The sequence below is a fragment of the Oryzias latipes genome, chromosome 7 (genome assembly GCF_002234675.1).
Source record: "Oryzias latipes chromosome 7, ASM223467v1".
Lineage (NCBI taxonomy): Eukaryota > Metazoa > Chordata > Actinopteri > Beloniformes > Adrianichthyidae > Oryzias > Oryzias latipes.
This window is the reverse complement of record NC_019865.2, coordinates 33030300-33045415: the sequence shown is the minus strand read 5'-3', so window position 1 is coordinate 33045415 and position 15116 is coordinate 33030300. Positions and strand designations below refer to the sequence as shown.

At 43.0% G+C, this 15116-nt stretch overlaps 1 protein-coding gene across 1 annotated transcript in view; it reads right to left on the bottom strand.

The window, feature by feature from the left end:
* Positions 1-208: 208 nt before the first annotated feature.
* The window catches only part of ski (SKI proto-oncogene), a 62287-nt gene continuing 47379 nt past the window's right edge, over positions 209-15116 (bottom strand). Inside the window, exons 2-7 of the mRNA XM_023957090.1 lie at positions 13500-13613; positions 12405-12520; positions 11877-12175; positions 11503-11798; positions 8007-8237; positions 209-2788 (exon numbers count right to left, since the gene is read on the bottom strand). Coding sequence (XP_023812858.1) covers positions 2612-2788; positions 8007-8237; positions 11503-11798; positions 11877-12175; positions 12405-12520; positions 13500-13613 — 1233 coding nt within the window. The 3' untranslated portion in view covers positions 209-2611. The remainder of the gene's footprint in view (positions 2789-8006; positions 8238-11502; positions 11799-11876; positions 12176-12404; positions 12521-13499; positions 13614-15116) is intronic.

Sequence of the window (15116 nt, the reverse complement as noted above, 5' to 3'; positions counted from 1 at the left end):
AATGGAGGTGAGAGTTGGGTCTATATTTTCATGTAAATACCCATCTGTTCTCTGGATTTGGCATTTCTGCGTCTAAATGGTTCTTCTTTGCTGCTCTGTAAGTGTAGTCTGGAAGAAAACCTCCAGACGCTCTCAGCTGTCAATCCTGGCTAATTGATCATATCAATGAAATCAGTTACAGATAAAAAAAAAAAATCCAAAACTGTTCTTTCAATCTGGACAAACAACTTTATTTCTGGTAATGCATCTATACACTGTACATTCAGTCACTGTAGGATATAAGCAAAGCTATTTTCAAACATAATCTCATAAAGTCCTTTACTTTACAATATAATCTGTGTCGTTAGAGGGGGGCAGTGATGGGGGTGGAGACAAATGATATGGTGATTAAGCCAAGCTTCTCATCATAACAAACATGTGGCATTAATAAAGGGGAACGCCTGGATTCTACACAAAGTTCTGCCACAGCAGCAGCAGCGAGCTAAAGAAAAGCACAAGGGTGGAGGTGAAGACGTCCACGTGAACCCAAGGATCCGGTTAGAATTATGCATGGAAATAAAAACATTCAGTACAAAGACTCTGCAGTAAAAAAGAGGATTAACAGAGGGAATATTCTCTTCCGCACGGCATTCCTGCTTCCCAAACAGTTCAGCTAAAACACAAACTTAAAAAAAGAAAAACAGCTATTGTAAGAAAAGATATCTTTTTGAAAAAGGAAACACCATGTACATATATTACACAATATTGCAAATGCAAAAGAAAATATTTACAGGTATAAATTCAAATGTGGCTAGTATTTTCTCTCCTTATTGCTGCTTACTGCTCATTATTTATTCACTTATTAAAAATCATTTTCCTTTAGAAAACATGGTTAAAATTACTTTTTTCAATTTTTTTATCAGGAGAACGCAGGACCAAACGTTTTTTTTTTTCCTGAAATGTTTTCATAGAAAAGCAACACTTTTGAGCATAAAAACTAGAAAATGTACCAATTTCAGGTTGTCCTGCAGGCTTCAGAGTCAGGTAAAAAGTGGCTTCCAGACGGAAAGCTTCTATATAAACTGCATGTCTGGATCTGAAAGAGGGATGAGGCATCGTTTGTTCTCTGCTCTCAAGGAGAAGAAACCTCCTGTAAACTAGAATACTGATTCACTGCAAAAACACTAAGAACGTTATGGTAACGTTAACAACCGTATGATGACAAGTGATAAAGACGACGACCTCACAGGTATCACAGACAGACTTTCTGACTAGATGATAAAATCAGTGAAGACACTTTTTAAGATATATTGACTACAAAAATGTAAGTCTACCTGCTAAAGTGATACCTGTCTAGTTATTACATCTTTATCATTTGTAAAACGTTTATCCGAGTGGAAAAATAAACAACTAAGCCTCTTCAAATTTGCAGTGTTCAAAAAGCTGCGGAGCAAAAGAGGGACTCTTAATTTGGAACCTGCAATCAGAAAGTTGATGAGAAGCACTCTTCCTCACAGCTTTCTCATCAGTTTTCCTTCCCTGGAAGCCTTTCGCCCTCATCCAGGCACTTGAGCTTTTCCAGCATTGCATTGATTTCCGTTATTTATTGTTACATTTCTTGTGTAAAGCTTTTTTTCCTAAAACAGCTCATGGCTTTTTTTTGTTAAGATAATTCTTTCTCTGCAGAATAACTCATTTCATACGGTATAACACAATAAAATCCTTAAATGTACAGTATCAATGCCCAATAACTGACTATATGTATGGCAAAGCTTCTCAGAATTCATGCATAAAGCAAAATATGAGTTTTCTATTGGAGGAGAAAAAGTGACCATAACAGACGAGCAATAAAATACCTGCACGTTAAAAACAACCGAAGCAAAAACAGCATCAACACAACGTACATTCAGACTGCCACCGCTCCACACGCTCCGCCTCCTGATTCTCAGAATCCAGCTCACATTCTCCGTATTTACAGGATGATTTTTCGGAATGAGTGGCAGCTCAGTCTCTGCGCCGGATCAGCAGATGTGGCAGCAGCTGCACCAATGTGGCGACATCAAAGAGAGAGGGTGGGAGGAAGATGCATTCAGACAGTTTTCTCTTATGACAAAGTGCCATTCATTACTGTGAAGTACAAAAGAATCCTATTTACAGACTTTAACTTGCTAAAACAAACATTGCGTGGTTTTGATAAGTGTTTACCCAATCCAAGGACAATGGAGGCAAGAAAAGCGTTCAGATGTTCGGGGGAACTGAGGCCACACTCATGTCTAGTCCAGAGGAGAATTATGGGATGGAAAACTGAGTCTGTGGGACCTGATCGTCTTAACAAGTGCTGACAATAGGAACTTCAACTTAACTGTTTATTTGTTAATCCTAATTTGCAGGAAACTCCATATTTTTTTGTTGAAGTGAGGATGAAAGAGAAGACGGGTCATCAAGCGGTCTCAGCTCTCATGGACGTTTCTGAGCTTCCAGCTCCTTTCCTGGTCCATGTGTGAGCTGGCTCAGTGCACGCTCTCCCATCCGCTCTGCCGGTTGAAGGAACAGCGGTGTAAATGTGGAGTGAGATGATGCAGGTGGGAGGGGCTGGGGCTGGGGCTTGGATGGCTATGAGTCCACTGCTGGTTCACTTGTTGGCGTGCACTTCCTTGTCTTTGCTGTTGGGTTTGGGCCACAGTTGGTGCTGTAGCTCCCTCACCACTTTTTCCAGGTGCTCCCTGGCCTCCCGCTCCCGCAGGAGGTCGGCTCGGAGCTGATCGCGGTCTGCATCTGCATGTTGCAGCTTCATCTGTAGGTCTTCAATCTGAAGGAGAAAGTGGGAAACAGGGTAAGAGAGCAGGAACGTGATCACAGCCATGACATCCAACCTGAGCGCTTTAGGCTAAAGGATGGACTGGTGCAGGATGCTGAAATAATATGAAATCATGTGCTTCCTTTGATAAAATACGTCTCCTGCTAAACTTTAATGAAATTAAATCAGCTGAAAAAAGTGAAACAATTTAAAAGCTTTGAAATGTGCTAAATACAGAATCTGTTGAATAAGGAACTATTTCAAAAAGACATTTGAAGCCAAAAATGCTAAAAGCACTAAAAGATTAGCTAAAAATAAGAACACAAAGTCAAACAATTTCAAAGAATCCAAACATTGTTTAGCGGTGTGCAAATATTTTGCTAAATGTGACAGAAAGCTAAAATACATGAAGGAATATGCAACAGATGCTCAAAATTATAAAAAGTTTAGCTGTAAAAGGACTTGAATTTTTTTTTACCAGTGTTTTTGTATAAAAAATGTTTTAAAAGATATTTTGGAAATTAACTGGAGAAGGTACACAACAGCCAAAAAAATGTCTCAATGCTAAAGATGCTAACGTAAACGCAGCATTAATGGCTAATAAGAAAAGACAAAAGAGGAAAAAAAAGCTCAATTATTTGCAAGCATTGGTACAGTTTATACTAAAGTTTCAATCAAGTGAGCATAAAAGTAAAAGACAGTTAGAAGAATATAAAAGTTGCTTATCAGTGTGAACTAAACTGTGAACTGAGTAAGATAAGACTGTATGAGAGAACTGAACGGATCGCGTGACGTCACGCGTAGAGAATGGTTCACCTCCGGCTCCAGCAAAACAAAACCAGTTTAGTGGCCATTTCTCCATGATACGGATGTCGTCATGTTGGAGCCAGAGGACGTAAGTAAACAGTGATTGGTCCGAGTCGGTCTGAGTCAACGTTTCTGTGGCAACTACTGTTGCCAATCATGCTTGTTGAAAGACCACACCCACTGAAAGCGGCTCGGGAGAATCTGTCAATCAAACATTGAAGTGGGGGCCAGCGGGCATGCTTTTATTGACCCATCTGATTGGCCATTTTTTAACTTGAATAGCTTGTGATAAAGAAAAAATATCAAGAAAAAAATATTAGGATTAGCAAGAAGATGTTAAAAAAGATATCAGAGAAAGAATGGTTATTCTGACCAAAAGAACGAAGCCGGAAAGTACTTGGTGTTTGGAACGCGAAGGGGGGGATCACTTTGTCCAGTTCTCATCTACAGTCGATAGAATGTACACATGCTAGAGGGAGCGGTCGTATAGCAACTTCTCCATGCAGCAAACCCAAATCTCCCTTTTAACAAACTTTACTCACCAACTAACCAAGAAAAGTGTGTGGTAAGACGATTATAAACCAAAATACGACTAAGGAACAAGAAATTGAATACTTGACAGGTCTGTTTTCCTCAAAATGGCAACAGCTAAAGGAAACGCTAAACAAAAAGCTCTTCAGACGCATGACTACTGCGACACTGACAAAATGGAGACAGACAATAGTGGTATGAAAAAAAAAACCTCACTTCATCAGCATAACAAGTGGCTCATCTGAAAAGACTGAAACACAGAGATAAAAGCAAAGACGGACCCCGAAACTTCAAATCCAAAGCTTTTAGCAGCCATAGACTCACTAAAGATTGTAATGGAAGAACTTAAGGTGGAGTTGAAACCAAACTCACAGCAGTGGAGTTCAACTCTGACGAAATCAAAGTCTGCAAGGAAGAAAAGAAGAAGCTGTCTAGCCCTTGTGCTATCCTAGGCACTTTAACATTGGGAGTTGGGTCATCTAGACCCACTAGACAGTGCTCTGAACCTTTTTTCTTCAATGATTTGTGATCTTCACTGGTGTCCATGAATTACATGAAATCTTTCCACCTTTATCCACCTTTGTCATGGTAGGGAGAACACGTCAATGGTCATTTTGACCCCGTGGGATAGCACAAGGGTTACAGAGGTGGAAGAGCTGAAAACTCAAAATATGGAGCTGGTAAAGAAACAAACACGTATAAAGTATAAAAGACGTTGAGGCCTAAGACCTGAGGCTCACTGAAAGAAGAAAATGGAGAAATCACCTTTCCACTTTGGAAAAAATAAATAGACATCATCCTAGACTCTGTTCATCGCCTGGGTCCGGCCAAGAACTGCCTTCCACGCCAGATCGCCCTGCAGTTCAGCTTCAGCTTCAGAGACGAACTCTGGAGGACCAGCAAACTTCACCACATCTGTAGAGACCTGAACCTTCGCTTTGCTGAAGACCTGACCAAGTAGGACCAGGAGGCATGAATGGCTGTGTGGCCCAAAATGGAGAATGCCAGAGAAGATGGTATAAAGACTATGTTCAGGGGCCCACATGCCTTTAGTAACGGACAAAAAGGTTTGCCCTAAATATGTGAGTGAGCCATAACTTTAAGAAATGTGAGTGAAGTTCAAATCAAAGCACTGTAATGGTTATGCTGCTAGTTTGAGCGTTAGGTAACTTAAGAAAAAAATGTTGTGTGTGTGTGTGTGTGTGTGAACGCATTCTGTACATGTGGACTTGTCTGTATGTGAACATTTTTGGAGCCAACAGGTATGTTTGTAACATTCGAGTGTGTGTGGACAGGCCCCGCCCCTTCTAGATTTGTATTACATCTGAACCTGACCGTAATGATTATAAGCAACTTGATGCCTTATGATCCCCCCCCCCCTCTATAATCAACCAGCCCTCTCTCTTCTTCCCTCCTTTTCTTTTCCGTCCAGTCCAACAAAAAACTTTTACACATATAATTAATATGAATAACATTTAGTATAAACTACAAAAGGGGTTTATTCAAAAACACACATAGTGTGTCAGAAGATTCATAACCCCTGTTGTCCAACACAAGAGGCTTTCAGCTCTCATCTGTTTGTGTTGGACAGGAAAAGTTAGGATAAAAAAAAGTCTTGGCTCAAAGACATTCACTCCTTTTGGTTCTGTGTCCCTCCATTCATTTTTAATAAAATGGGAGGGTTGGAATTTCCTCTTAGAGCAGATATCAATATGAACAAATTACCAGCTAAATTATCAAACTTTTACAAACAAATTCTGCTCTACTGGAAAGTGATCTATGTTCATAATTTTTCCCACATTCTGTTATACATTGTGGAACAATAGATAGATATTACATGAGAACAAATCACCTTTTTTTTAGTGAATGGTATGAGCAGAACATTTGGTCTGTACTTCATATGTTGAATGGTACGGCTCATTTTCTCAGCTATGAGCAGTTCTGTCAGAAATATAATTTTAGGCCAAACAAATGCAACAATACTAAAGTCATCAAAGCTATTCTGTTGGGATATATTCATGTAATAAAAGGTATACTGTTATATCAAGCCATGACACCACTATTGCCATCATTATTAATACAAAGAATATGGAAATAAATGTAGTAATCAATTAATAAAAATGACCTTAAACTGCAATATTTATGCTGCAAAATAGACAAAAATAACATTTTACATAAATTTGATCAAGAAATAGTGAATAAATTAAGAATGCATTTCTTAAAATTCCCACTTTTGTTAAAGTTACAGAAACTCATTTTAAAATACTAAATGTCATCTATCCATCTGAAAAACTATTAATTTTACGATGTAATATAAACAAGAATATGCTATATGTAGAGAAACATTAAATATTTTGAAAAGAACTACATAACTGGCTGGAAACTACTTTCACTTTTACAACTGCCAACAGTTTTATTAAACATCATCAGAGTAGAAAATAAATGAGAAAAAGTCTACTTAAACATAATCCTTTACCTTGCTAAATTCAACAGACACAAATGTAAAAATACAAAGACCTCCCCAAAATGTAGAATATTTACAAAGGAATTCAAACTATATTATTAATCGCTGAAGCTCTTTAAGGAACCAAGAATAAAAAACAATATATAAACTCCTCCCCACTATACCCAGAGTGGACAGTTGGATAGACATTGTAAATGAAATCTGTCAGATGGAAAGACTAACCTACTCACTTCGGATAGAGATGCCCAAAATTTTGAAGATATGGTCACAATGGATATTTTATGTTAATAATTTACAACAAATGGAGGTAATGGACATGTCTGGCTTGTATTGATAATCAAGATGAATGTTTTATTTTATATTATTATTATTATTTTTATTTTTAAACTTCCCTCCCTCCCTAATAATGCATCCGCTGTTCCCTGTTTTGTGTCTTGTTAGATACTAAGTTATGTTATTGAAAAAAAGGAAAATAATTGTTGAGAATGGAGATATGTCATGGGTTCAAAACTGGCCCTAAGTGAATTTAAATGTACTGTTTTATAACATTCTCAATGCTCATAAATAAAATTTTGAAAAAAAAACAAACAATATATAATATACTGAAAACTATAGTTATGTGAAAACATTATTTGCTGTTTGCCTCGTTTGTTGTTTATTGCTGCAAAAGCCCCCAATGGTTGAGTGGAATAATTCCAAAACTCTGTTTTATCTTGTGAAGCCATGTCTTCCTCCGTAGTGTTGTAGTTGGTCAACAGGTGTGACTCATGCTAATGCTAACAACTGAATGTGTCTCAACTGTTTCTTCTTCCATATCTGTTCAAATCCAGTTTGTAATGACTGATCGGATCAGTTGAACAAGAATTTTTGTAAACTCTGGAGAAGGCGAAAGAGCCATGAAAACAGGAAATAGCTAAGAGCTGATCATTTTGAAGCTTTGTCTGTTGATTTGATGAGACTCTCTGAGATGCCTGTGAAACTCAAAAGGGCCTACAGCTCTTGATGTACGTTCATGATCAGAGTGACACTCTGTACTCCTGCTTTGTACTGCGGAAATGAGGATCAGAGCATGACCGGACCGGACTGAACTGGACCGGTTCTGCTACTGACGTTACCCCACGGATGGTCCAGTGCGCGTTTGTCAGGTTTTCATCCCCAAAGGCTGCAGTCTCAGCAGGGACGGATGCTGGCGCAGCTGGGAAGCAAACCTTCCTCTTGTTTTGTCTAATCTGCATTTCCCATGATGCCAGAGGGACGCTGACTTGTGTTTCCGTTTCCTCTGGGGGGGCTATGATAACACACCCACTTATTTGAACTGTAGCACAGGAAACGTGTCTGCTGCTGCCTTCAGTGCATGTGAAGGAAGAATCTGTCTCCCTCTGTCCTCGTCTGAGCCTTTTTGCGGTCCAGTTGCTGCATTAAACTCACCTGCGCTGAGTACTTGGCGCGGAGCCGCCCGGCCTCGCAGCCCTTGTCGCAGATCCTCAGCTGTCGCGCCTGCTCCAGCTCCCTCTTCAGGCGCATCCGAGACTCGTTGGCCTCCTTCATCTTCTTCTCGCTCTCGGCTCGCAGGCGCTCGATCTCCTTCCTCAGGTTGCGCTTGGCCTCGGTGGCCTCACGCAGCTTCTCCTTCTTGGCCACGCGCAAGAACTCCAGCTCCTGAAGGAAAGAGACGGGACCAGCTGTCAAGTGAATGCCTGCAGAGGAAAGACTTATGGAACACAGATAAACCATGTGGATTCATCTGTCAGGATCCCATCACTGTTCACACTGAGGCCAGGCAGTGGGCAGGTCGGGGTCTGCGGAGGCTACATGTCTCACTCCTTGGTCACGAGGGGAGTGTCCAGCTGTGGAAACGCCCAGCGCCTCTCATGGGAACCTGCAGTGTCTGTCGTCAGGCTTTGTTGACCTGTCAGCGTTGCATTCATGCACTGTGAGTGTTTCAACGCTTAAACGAGCGCTGCCTCTTTCTCACGGAGAGTGAAAGTGTCATGGAGGCCGTCTTCGCGTTCCCGCTCGGCCTTGTTCTCAGTCCAAGAACAGAAATAAAAGTGGAAGTCCGGCCTTCGCCTCAGCAGCAACATCCGCTCTGACTGTTATCTCTGGCCACCTTATGCAAAGCAAAGTCAGAATGACTGATTTTCCACTTTCACTCTGATCCAAACAAGAATGAAGAGGAAGTCTAGACATTTGAGAGTGCTCCCTTACTGACTCCTTGCTTTCCGTCTATGCTGCACATTTGAACCGGCTGGAAGCAGGAAACCATGATTGCTCCTCTCTGCTGTTGGTTTGCTCTTCTGAAGTCCACTGAGATGCTGAAGGGAAGCAGCAGCCATCAAAAACAGCAGCCACAATAAGTCCAGTTTTAGCACAATCTAGAGCCGCCAGCTCCATCCCAGACCAAAGGAAAAGCCTGGAGGTCCTGTTAGATCCTGCAGCTCTTACGCTCAGAAACACCCTGCAGTGCTAAAGGTATGTCGAGTTTATCTGAAGCAACCACGAGCAAGCATGCACCTGCAACCACCATTTCTAGAAATATAACGAAGAAAAGGGAAAGTCTTTTGGGGGACACAAAGTGAAAGGTTCTAATCTGCTATAACTCATTCAGTCAACTCTGAATGGACCGCAGTGAGCCTGGCAGAGCCTCGCTCAGCAAAGCCCGGCCTACTCTTAAGAAGTGTGGTGAAAAAATAATGTAGTCATGTGTACAAATAAAGCCTAATCTAGCCTAAATCCTGTTAGAGATAACACATTAAAGCTTTGTCCACGGCACCATATGGTCTGTAAGGTCAAGCACCTTCAATGAAACTCTGTAAAGAATGCACCCTGACAGTCTGAATCCAAATTTCCCCCCAGCCTACATATGCCGACATGCACGCTTCCAAAGAAAACATCAACAACTGTGACAGATCGACACATCAGCTCCTACTACAACAAAGCAGTCAGTACTGCCATCTAGAGCCTTTAGATGGGGTGGGGTGGACTAGAGCATGCGATTGCAGAGCAACTCGGTCCATGAAAATGTCGTTTTAACACGGAAGATGATGAAAACTTAACTGTAGAAGTTAAAGGAAAAACTTATCTTCACACAAAGACACAGAGAGAGGGAGCAGACAATATAAAAATAAAGCTAGACTGAAAGATCTTATGTCTCATCTGGATGTATCTCATATTTTGCTCTAGACGAGAAAATGCAACTCCCCTGTTTCTTGCCTGTTTCTGCTTACTGGACGGACAGACCACCCTCCTCTGCCTCAGCGCAGACGCAGCAAGTGGATGACCAGGATGTCGTTTATGTCAAAAATAAACACGAAAGGAAGATCAATTCATAAGAACAAAGTTCTTGCAGACAGTCGCAAGCAAATCCAAGCAACATTAGTGTGAACTAGACCGTGTGATTGATGACCGATCGCCTTCAAAACCAGCCTTAATGTGGGAAGGGCTACGGATTAAGCCATTTTGGGAAATGGTGGTTGGTGACTTTAAAGAGGAGCTGTAGATCCAACAATTCCACATGACACACTCAACATTTGATGAGTTGTGTGATGCTGTGGGACCTCTGGTGGTGGCCGCTGTGCAGCGGCCAAGGCCCCCAGTTCCTACCAAGAAGTGTGTTGCCATCACTATCTCAATCATGTCATTTCAAAAAAGTGTTTCCATTGCGGTTTTGCAAAATATGTCAATTACAATACGCCTCAAAAACCGCCTCCTCCAAGCGCCAAAACCTTTTTCCATAAACGCAATTTTTTTCCAAATTGTGGTGTTTATGCATTAGTCAAAATTATTATCACAAATCCAATGTGTGTAATTTCATGTCAATGGAAAAGCAGCTACTGTGGAGATCCAAACCGGCCCCGTGTGTTTTTCTTCAAAACAAACAAATGATGCAATGGCACTGACTATTCCACATTCCTGGAGGTTATTCAGTTGAATACACACTTATGACATGTTGGTTTCGACAATGGTCCTGTTTCCATGACTGTCCTTGGCGTTTGCCTTTTGGTTCTCTCCCTAAACGCCACTTCAATGTCTCTGGTTATGCCAGGGAAAGTACCAGCTGACATAGTTGGAAAGCACGGACCCAGAGGAAACGCCACGCTTGCCTTCAACAAACAAATATTTTGGGGTGGTCTTCCTGTCACGGAGCAGCAAAGCCGCACAACCATGCAGAGCAGCCCAACTTTCTGACCTTCTGGCTTCAAGTCTGTTTTTACTGTATTGTTGGTAATAATTTTTATTTTGTTGCTTCTTTTTTTCTATAAATCATTTCAGGCAAATGCATGACTAAAACAACTCTGATTTCTGGGTTTTTGAAGGAAAAATCAAAGAAGGAACCATTTGTGAACCTTTGTCAGAGTGGTACAAAATGCTTATCATCCCTGAAGAGGAAACGGGTTTACATTTTCATGAAGTTCACTGAAAAAAACAAAATGCACAATTTGATTGGCTGCAGCGTCAAGCAAAGGAACACATTTTTGGGCAGGAGATGAGCAGAGAATGTGCTGCGCAGCAAAGGGGAGGTGTCCAACCCCAATTGTGTTCAGTATGAACGCAGCTTTATCCCTTGTGCTATCGTATGGGGTCAAGATGACCATTGACGTGTTCTCCCTACCATGACAAAGGTGGATAAAGGTGGAAAGATTTCATGTAATCCATGGACACCAGTGAAGATCACAAATCATTGAAGAAAAAAGGTTCAGCGCCCTGTCTAGTGGGTCTGGATGACCCAACTCCCAGCGGTAAAGAGCCTAGGAAAGCACAAGGACTAAAATGATAGACTTGGACGCCTCCTCAGAAGCCCTTTTTTATTAAAAAAAGTATTTTTCCTGAATGTGACTTGCTCCTGGATAACCGGCTGAACTTGTCCGTTCCCCTGTTGGCGTGGAAGGGTGCATGTGGGAGATGCTGATGCACGGAGGGGTACCTGCTGAAGGCTGCGCTTGGCCTGCAGGGCAGATCCCAGCTTCTCCTCCTGCTTCACTCTCATCTTCACAATCTCGTGCAGGAACTTTTCCTTGGACTCTTTGGAGTCCAGCCCCCCGTCCAGCGCCTGCCTCAGGCTCTCCAGCTCTGAGTCCAGCCCCGACTCAGGTGGGGGGGGGACTGCGGTTTCTGCTGACGTAACGGTGGAGATGGGCCCCTGCGCCCCCGGAGAGCTCAGGTCCTTTGCTGAACTGCTGGAGGAGGTGAAGGAGGGCGAGGACAAGGTGGAGGAGGTGACTGTCGGGAAGAACAGTGAGATGTTAAAGGGGGGAGGGGGAAAGGTGGTTGCTGCAGAAGGCGGGATTTTGTTCTTACGCCCATCACGGCTCTCCACCTCGATCTCCACCTCAGAGTCCCTGTCATCAGGAGGTGGGGACGGCTTGGTGGCAGAGGAGGACGGGGGGCAGGGGGCCTCTGGTGCCACCACTGGGACCTCCCCTGTGGCTCTTCTCTTCCGAGGCCGAGACTCGGTGCTCTCACCAGGGGTCTCAGCTCCACTCAGGTTGGTGGTGCTGGGTCCTGACGGGGGCTTGGGGACCACCTTGCCAAGAGGCAGGGGTGTTAGCGCCACATTGGGGGCCACAGCGCTCTCCAGGCTCTTGTAGTTGTAGAAACTGTGGGGAGAGTAGACAGTTGGGATGAAGACTGACTCGCACTAGAAGCAAGACGAAAACCATTCCAACAAGGAGTGTTCCTTTCACTAAAGGGAGGGGGTATCGCTGGCCGGGTGTGGGCCCCAACCTGTGCACCACCCAGACTAACTCTGCAGAATCACACGGCTGCCTTCAGCTGCTTCTCAGTCAGACATTTGTTAGCCCGGATCAACGTCTGAGACGGGCTCACCTCTCCCTGAGGAGGGCCAGGGGGTGACCGGACGGCTCCTTATCACCCGCAGAGACGTGAGGAGACCAGGGCCGGAAGGCTGAGGGCCTCTGCCTCGGCTGAATGCCGTTGATGCCCTGGAATAGACACAATGGAAAAATAAAAGTCACTTACAGAAACTGACACTGGGACAGCGATAAAGAAAATGTTCACTTTTTCTGATAAAAACAACCATAGTTTTGACATTGTTCTTTATTTTCTTTGTTTTTTTTCTTTTTCCATCAGTAAATATTTTTATATTTCTGCAAAGAGAACAGATTTCTTCTCATTGTTAGACGCTAACATGGTTAGACTAACCAGATGAAAAAAAATCTGTGTCAGCGGTTCAGATTGTTACGACCCCCGCTCATGAGTCTGATTGGCTAATAGAATATATATACATAATAATGTTTTATTTTTGAAATAATATTGATCACACATTACTCAACGCTACAAAGTTAGTGGGCTTGTCTCAACAAGAGACACTGACGTTGTTTTGTCACTACAGTTCTTTTCATGCAAAAATACAATTTTCCCGCCAAACTCAGTTTCAGCTTTTGGCTACATCTAAAGCTGAGTTTATAGTTTTCAAACATCCTCATTTCAGAGAACCCTGAGTCAGAACCTGATGACCCGATGAAGATGAACTGGGCTGTTTCTCATCTTCAGCACACACACTTCCTCTGTCTGCGCTTTCAGACGAGAATCTTTGGGAAGGTTGAGCGATCTGACGTGGGCAGATCAGAGAGATCTTCATTAACGTCGACAGAATGACGATCCCTCAGAGACTTTAGAGTTATCCAGGCAACAGTGATGACCCTGAATGCATCAGCGTGCCTGAAACCAACGTCAATGCGTCAACGATTTTAGAGGTTTGAAAGTCACGAGTCTGTGGCGAAGGGGAACCGGACTCCTCCAGGGATAAGGACCTGTGTGCAGGGGGGCCATGCCATCGACCTGAACTGCAGCCTCTTCTCCTGTCATTGTGCTGTCAGCTGCTCAGCTCTGCAGTTTGCATGTAGAACTGTAGTGTTCTACTGTAAATCCAGTGTCCTGCTTGGTTGCAGCGGTACCAACCTTGGGGGTGGAAAGAGACTGCAGCCAGTCCTGCTGCTGGTCTGCGTCATTCAGCAGAGGCTGGGATGACACCTCTTCATGCTTTGACTTTTTAGCTGGAATAGGGTCAGAAGCCTGGAAAAAAAGAAGAAAAACATGTCATCATTTACGGTTGATGCTGTTCTGTTGAGCAGCTTCACCTGCGCTTCAGAGACACAAAGAAACCGTTTTGAATTCACTGTATGTTCTGTAGCTCATGTGTATAAATATTCAGCTTCATTTTTCCATTTTATTCCAAAAACAGAGATGTATGATGATTGTCTAGTTTATGGTCCAATTATGGTTGACTCAGGCTTCTAAAAAAAAAAAAGAAAGAGCAAAAGACATTTATGTAGTAGACCAAGCTACATCAGCTACAGCTACAAAAAAAGATTAGAAAAAAAATTCTTTGTTAGAACACATTACTACAGGACTTGTACAGCAAAGAGGAAATGACTAAAAACAAGTCTGAGATGGGTCAGCATCCAGCTTCTTCCCATTCCATCCCTCCTTCAGCCACCTTTGTTCTGTAGTGTTTGAGACGGACGGAAGAACAGGAAGAAGGACTTTGTCTCACGTCCAGTGAATGCAACACGTTAGTTGTTGGGCAGCAGTGGCTCAGGTAGTTGAGGAGGTTGGCCGCCGATCGAAGGATCGACGGCCAGAGGGGCCATTGGTGCGTGCGGGCAGCCCCGCCCGCCCCTGTCAGTCTGCCCCGGGGCAGAATGAATAATGGACACATTGTAAACGCTTCGAGTGTCTGGAAAGGCACAGTAACCTCCAATCCATGATTATTATTATTATTTTAGTCAGACACTAAAGGGAACTGAAGTGCAGCCAATAGTGTCAAACAGACCAATAGTCCTGTGTGTGACAGGGAAACACTAGCAGAGGTGTCTGCTTTCTGGAAGTGCTGCCGGGTTTAAATTTAGGTCTTCTATTGACTTTGTGTGTGTGCATGCGTGCACAAGACTATTTCTGGTTCTCACACACACACACACACACACAGACCTGGCTGTGTGGCGCACACTCTGCGGCTAGGTGTGTTTGCTCATGAGCAGCCAAGAGAGGAGGCAGGAGGCGACTGAGGCAGCAAGTGTGTCAGTCTGTCACACACTGATACTCTGGTGCAGACAGACAAGCCGGGGTTTGTCAGACCGGCCCTGTGACCTCAGTCTGTCCGAGCTGTGGCTGTCACGGAGACGTGCACTCCGGCCTCTGAGCACGCTGCAGACATTTTTAAACTCTTCCTGACTCCTCTTCCTCAGATTCCCTCTGTGGCTGCTTGTTCTGCTCCAAACACACAGAGGACATTTCTCCTTCTTTGGTTTTTCAGCGTTTGGCAGAAACTTCAGGTTTCAGAGACTGACATATAAAGAGGAATAAAATAAGAGTGTGTTTGGAGAAGTAACCGCAGAAAAATCTGATTACTGTAAAGCTTTTGTTTTAAAGCTGACACTGATGGCTCTTAGAGCTCTGATGACGAAAGACTGACCTTTCTGATCTCCTCAATAATGATTTTAATTACGCAAAAATTTCATTGAAAAAAAGTCCAGAAAGCCCATTTGGAGTTTGATTTTATTTTTGGAAAAAAAGTTC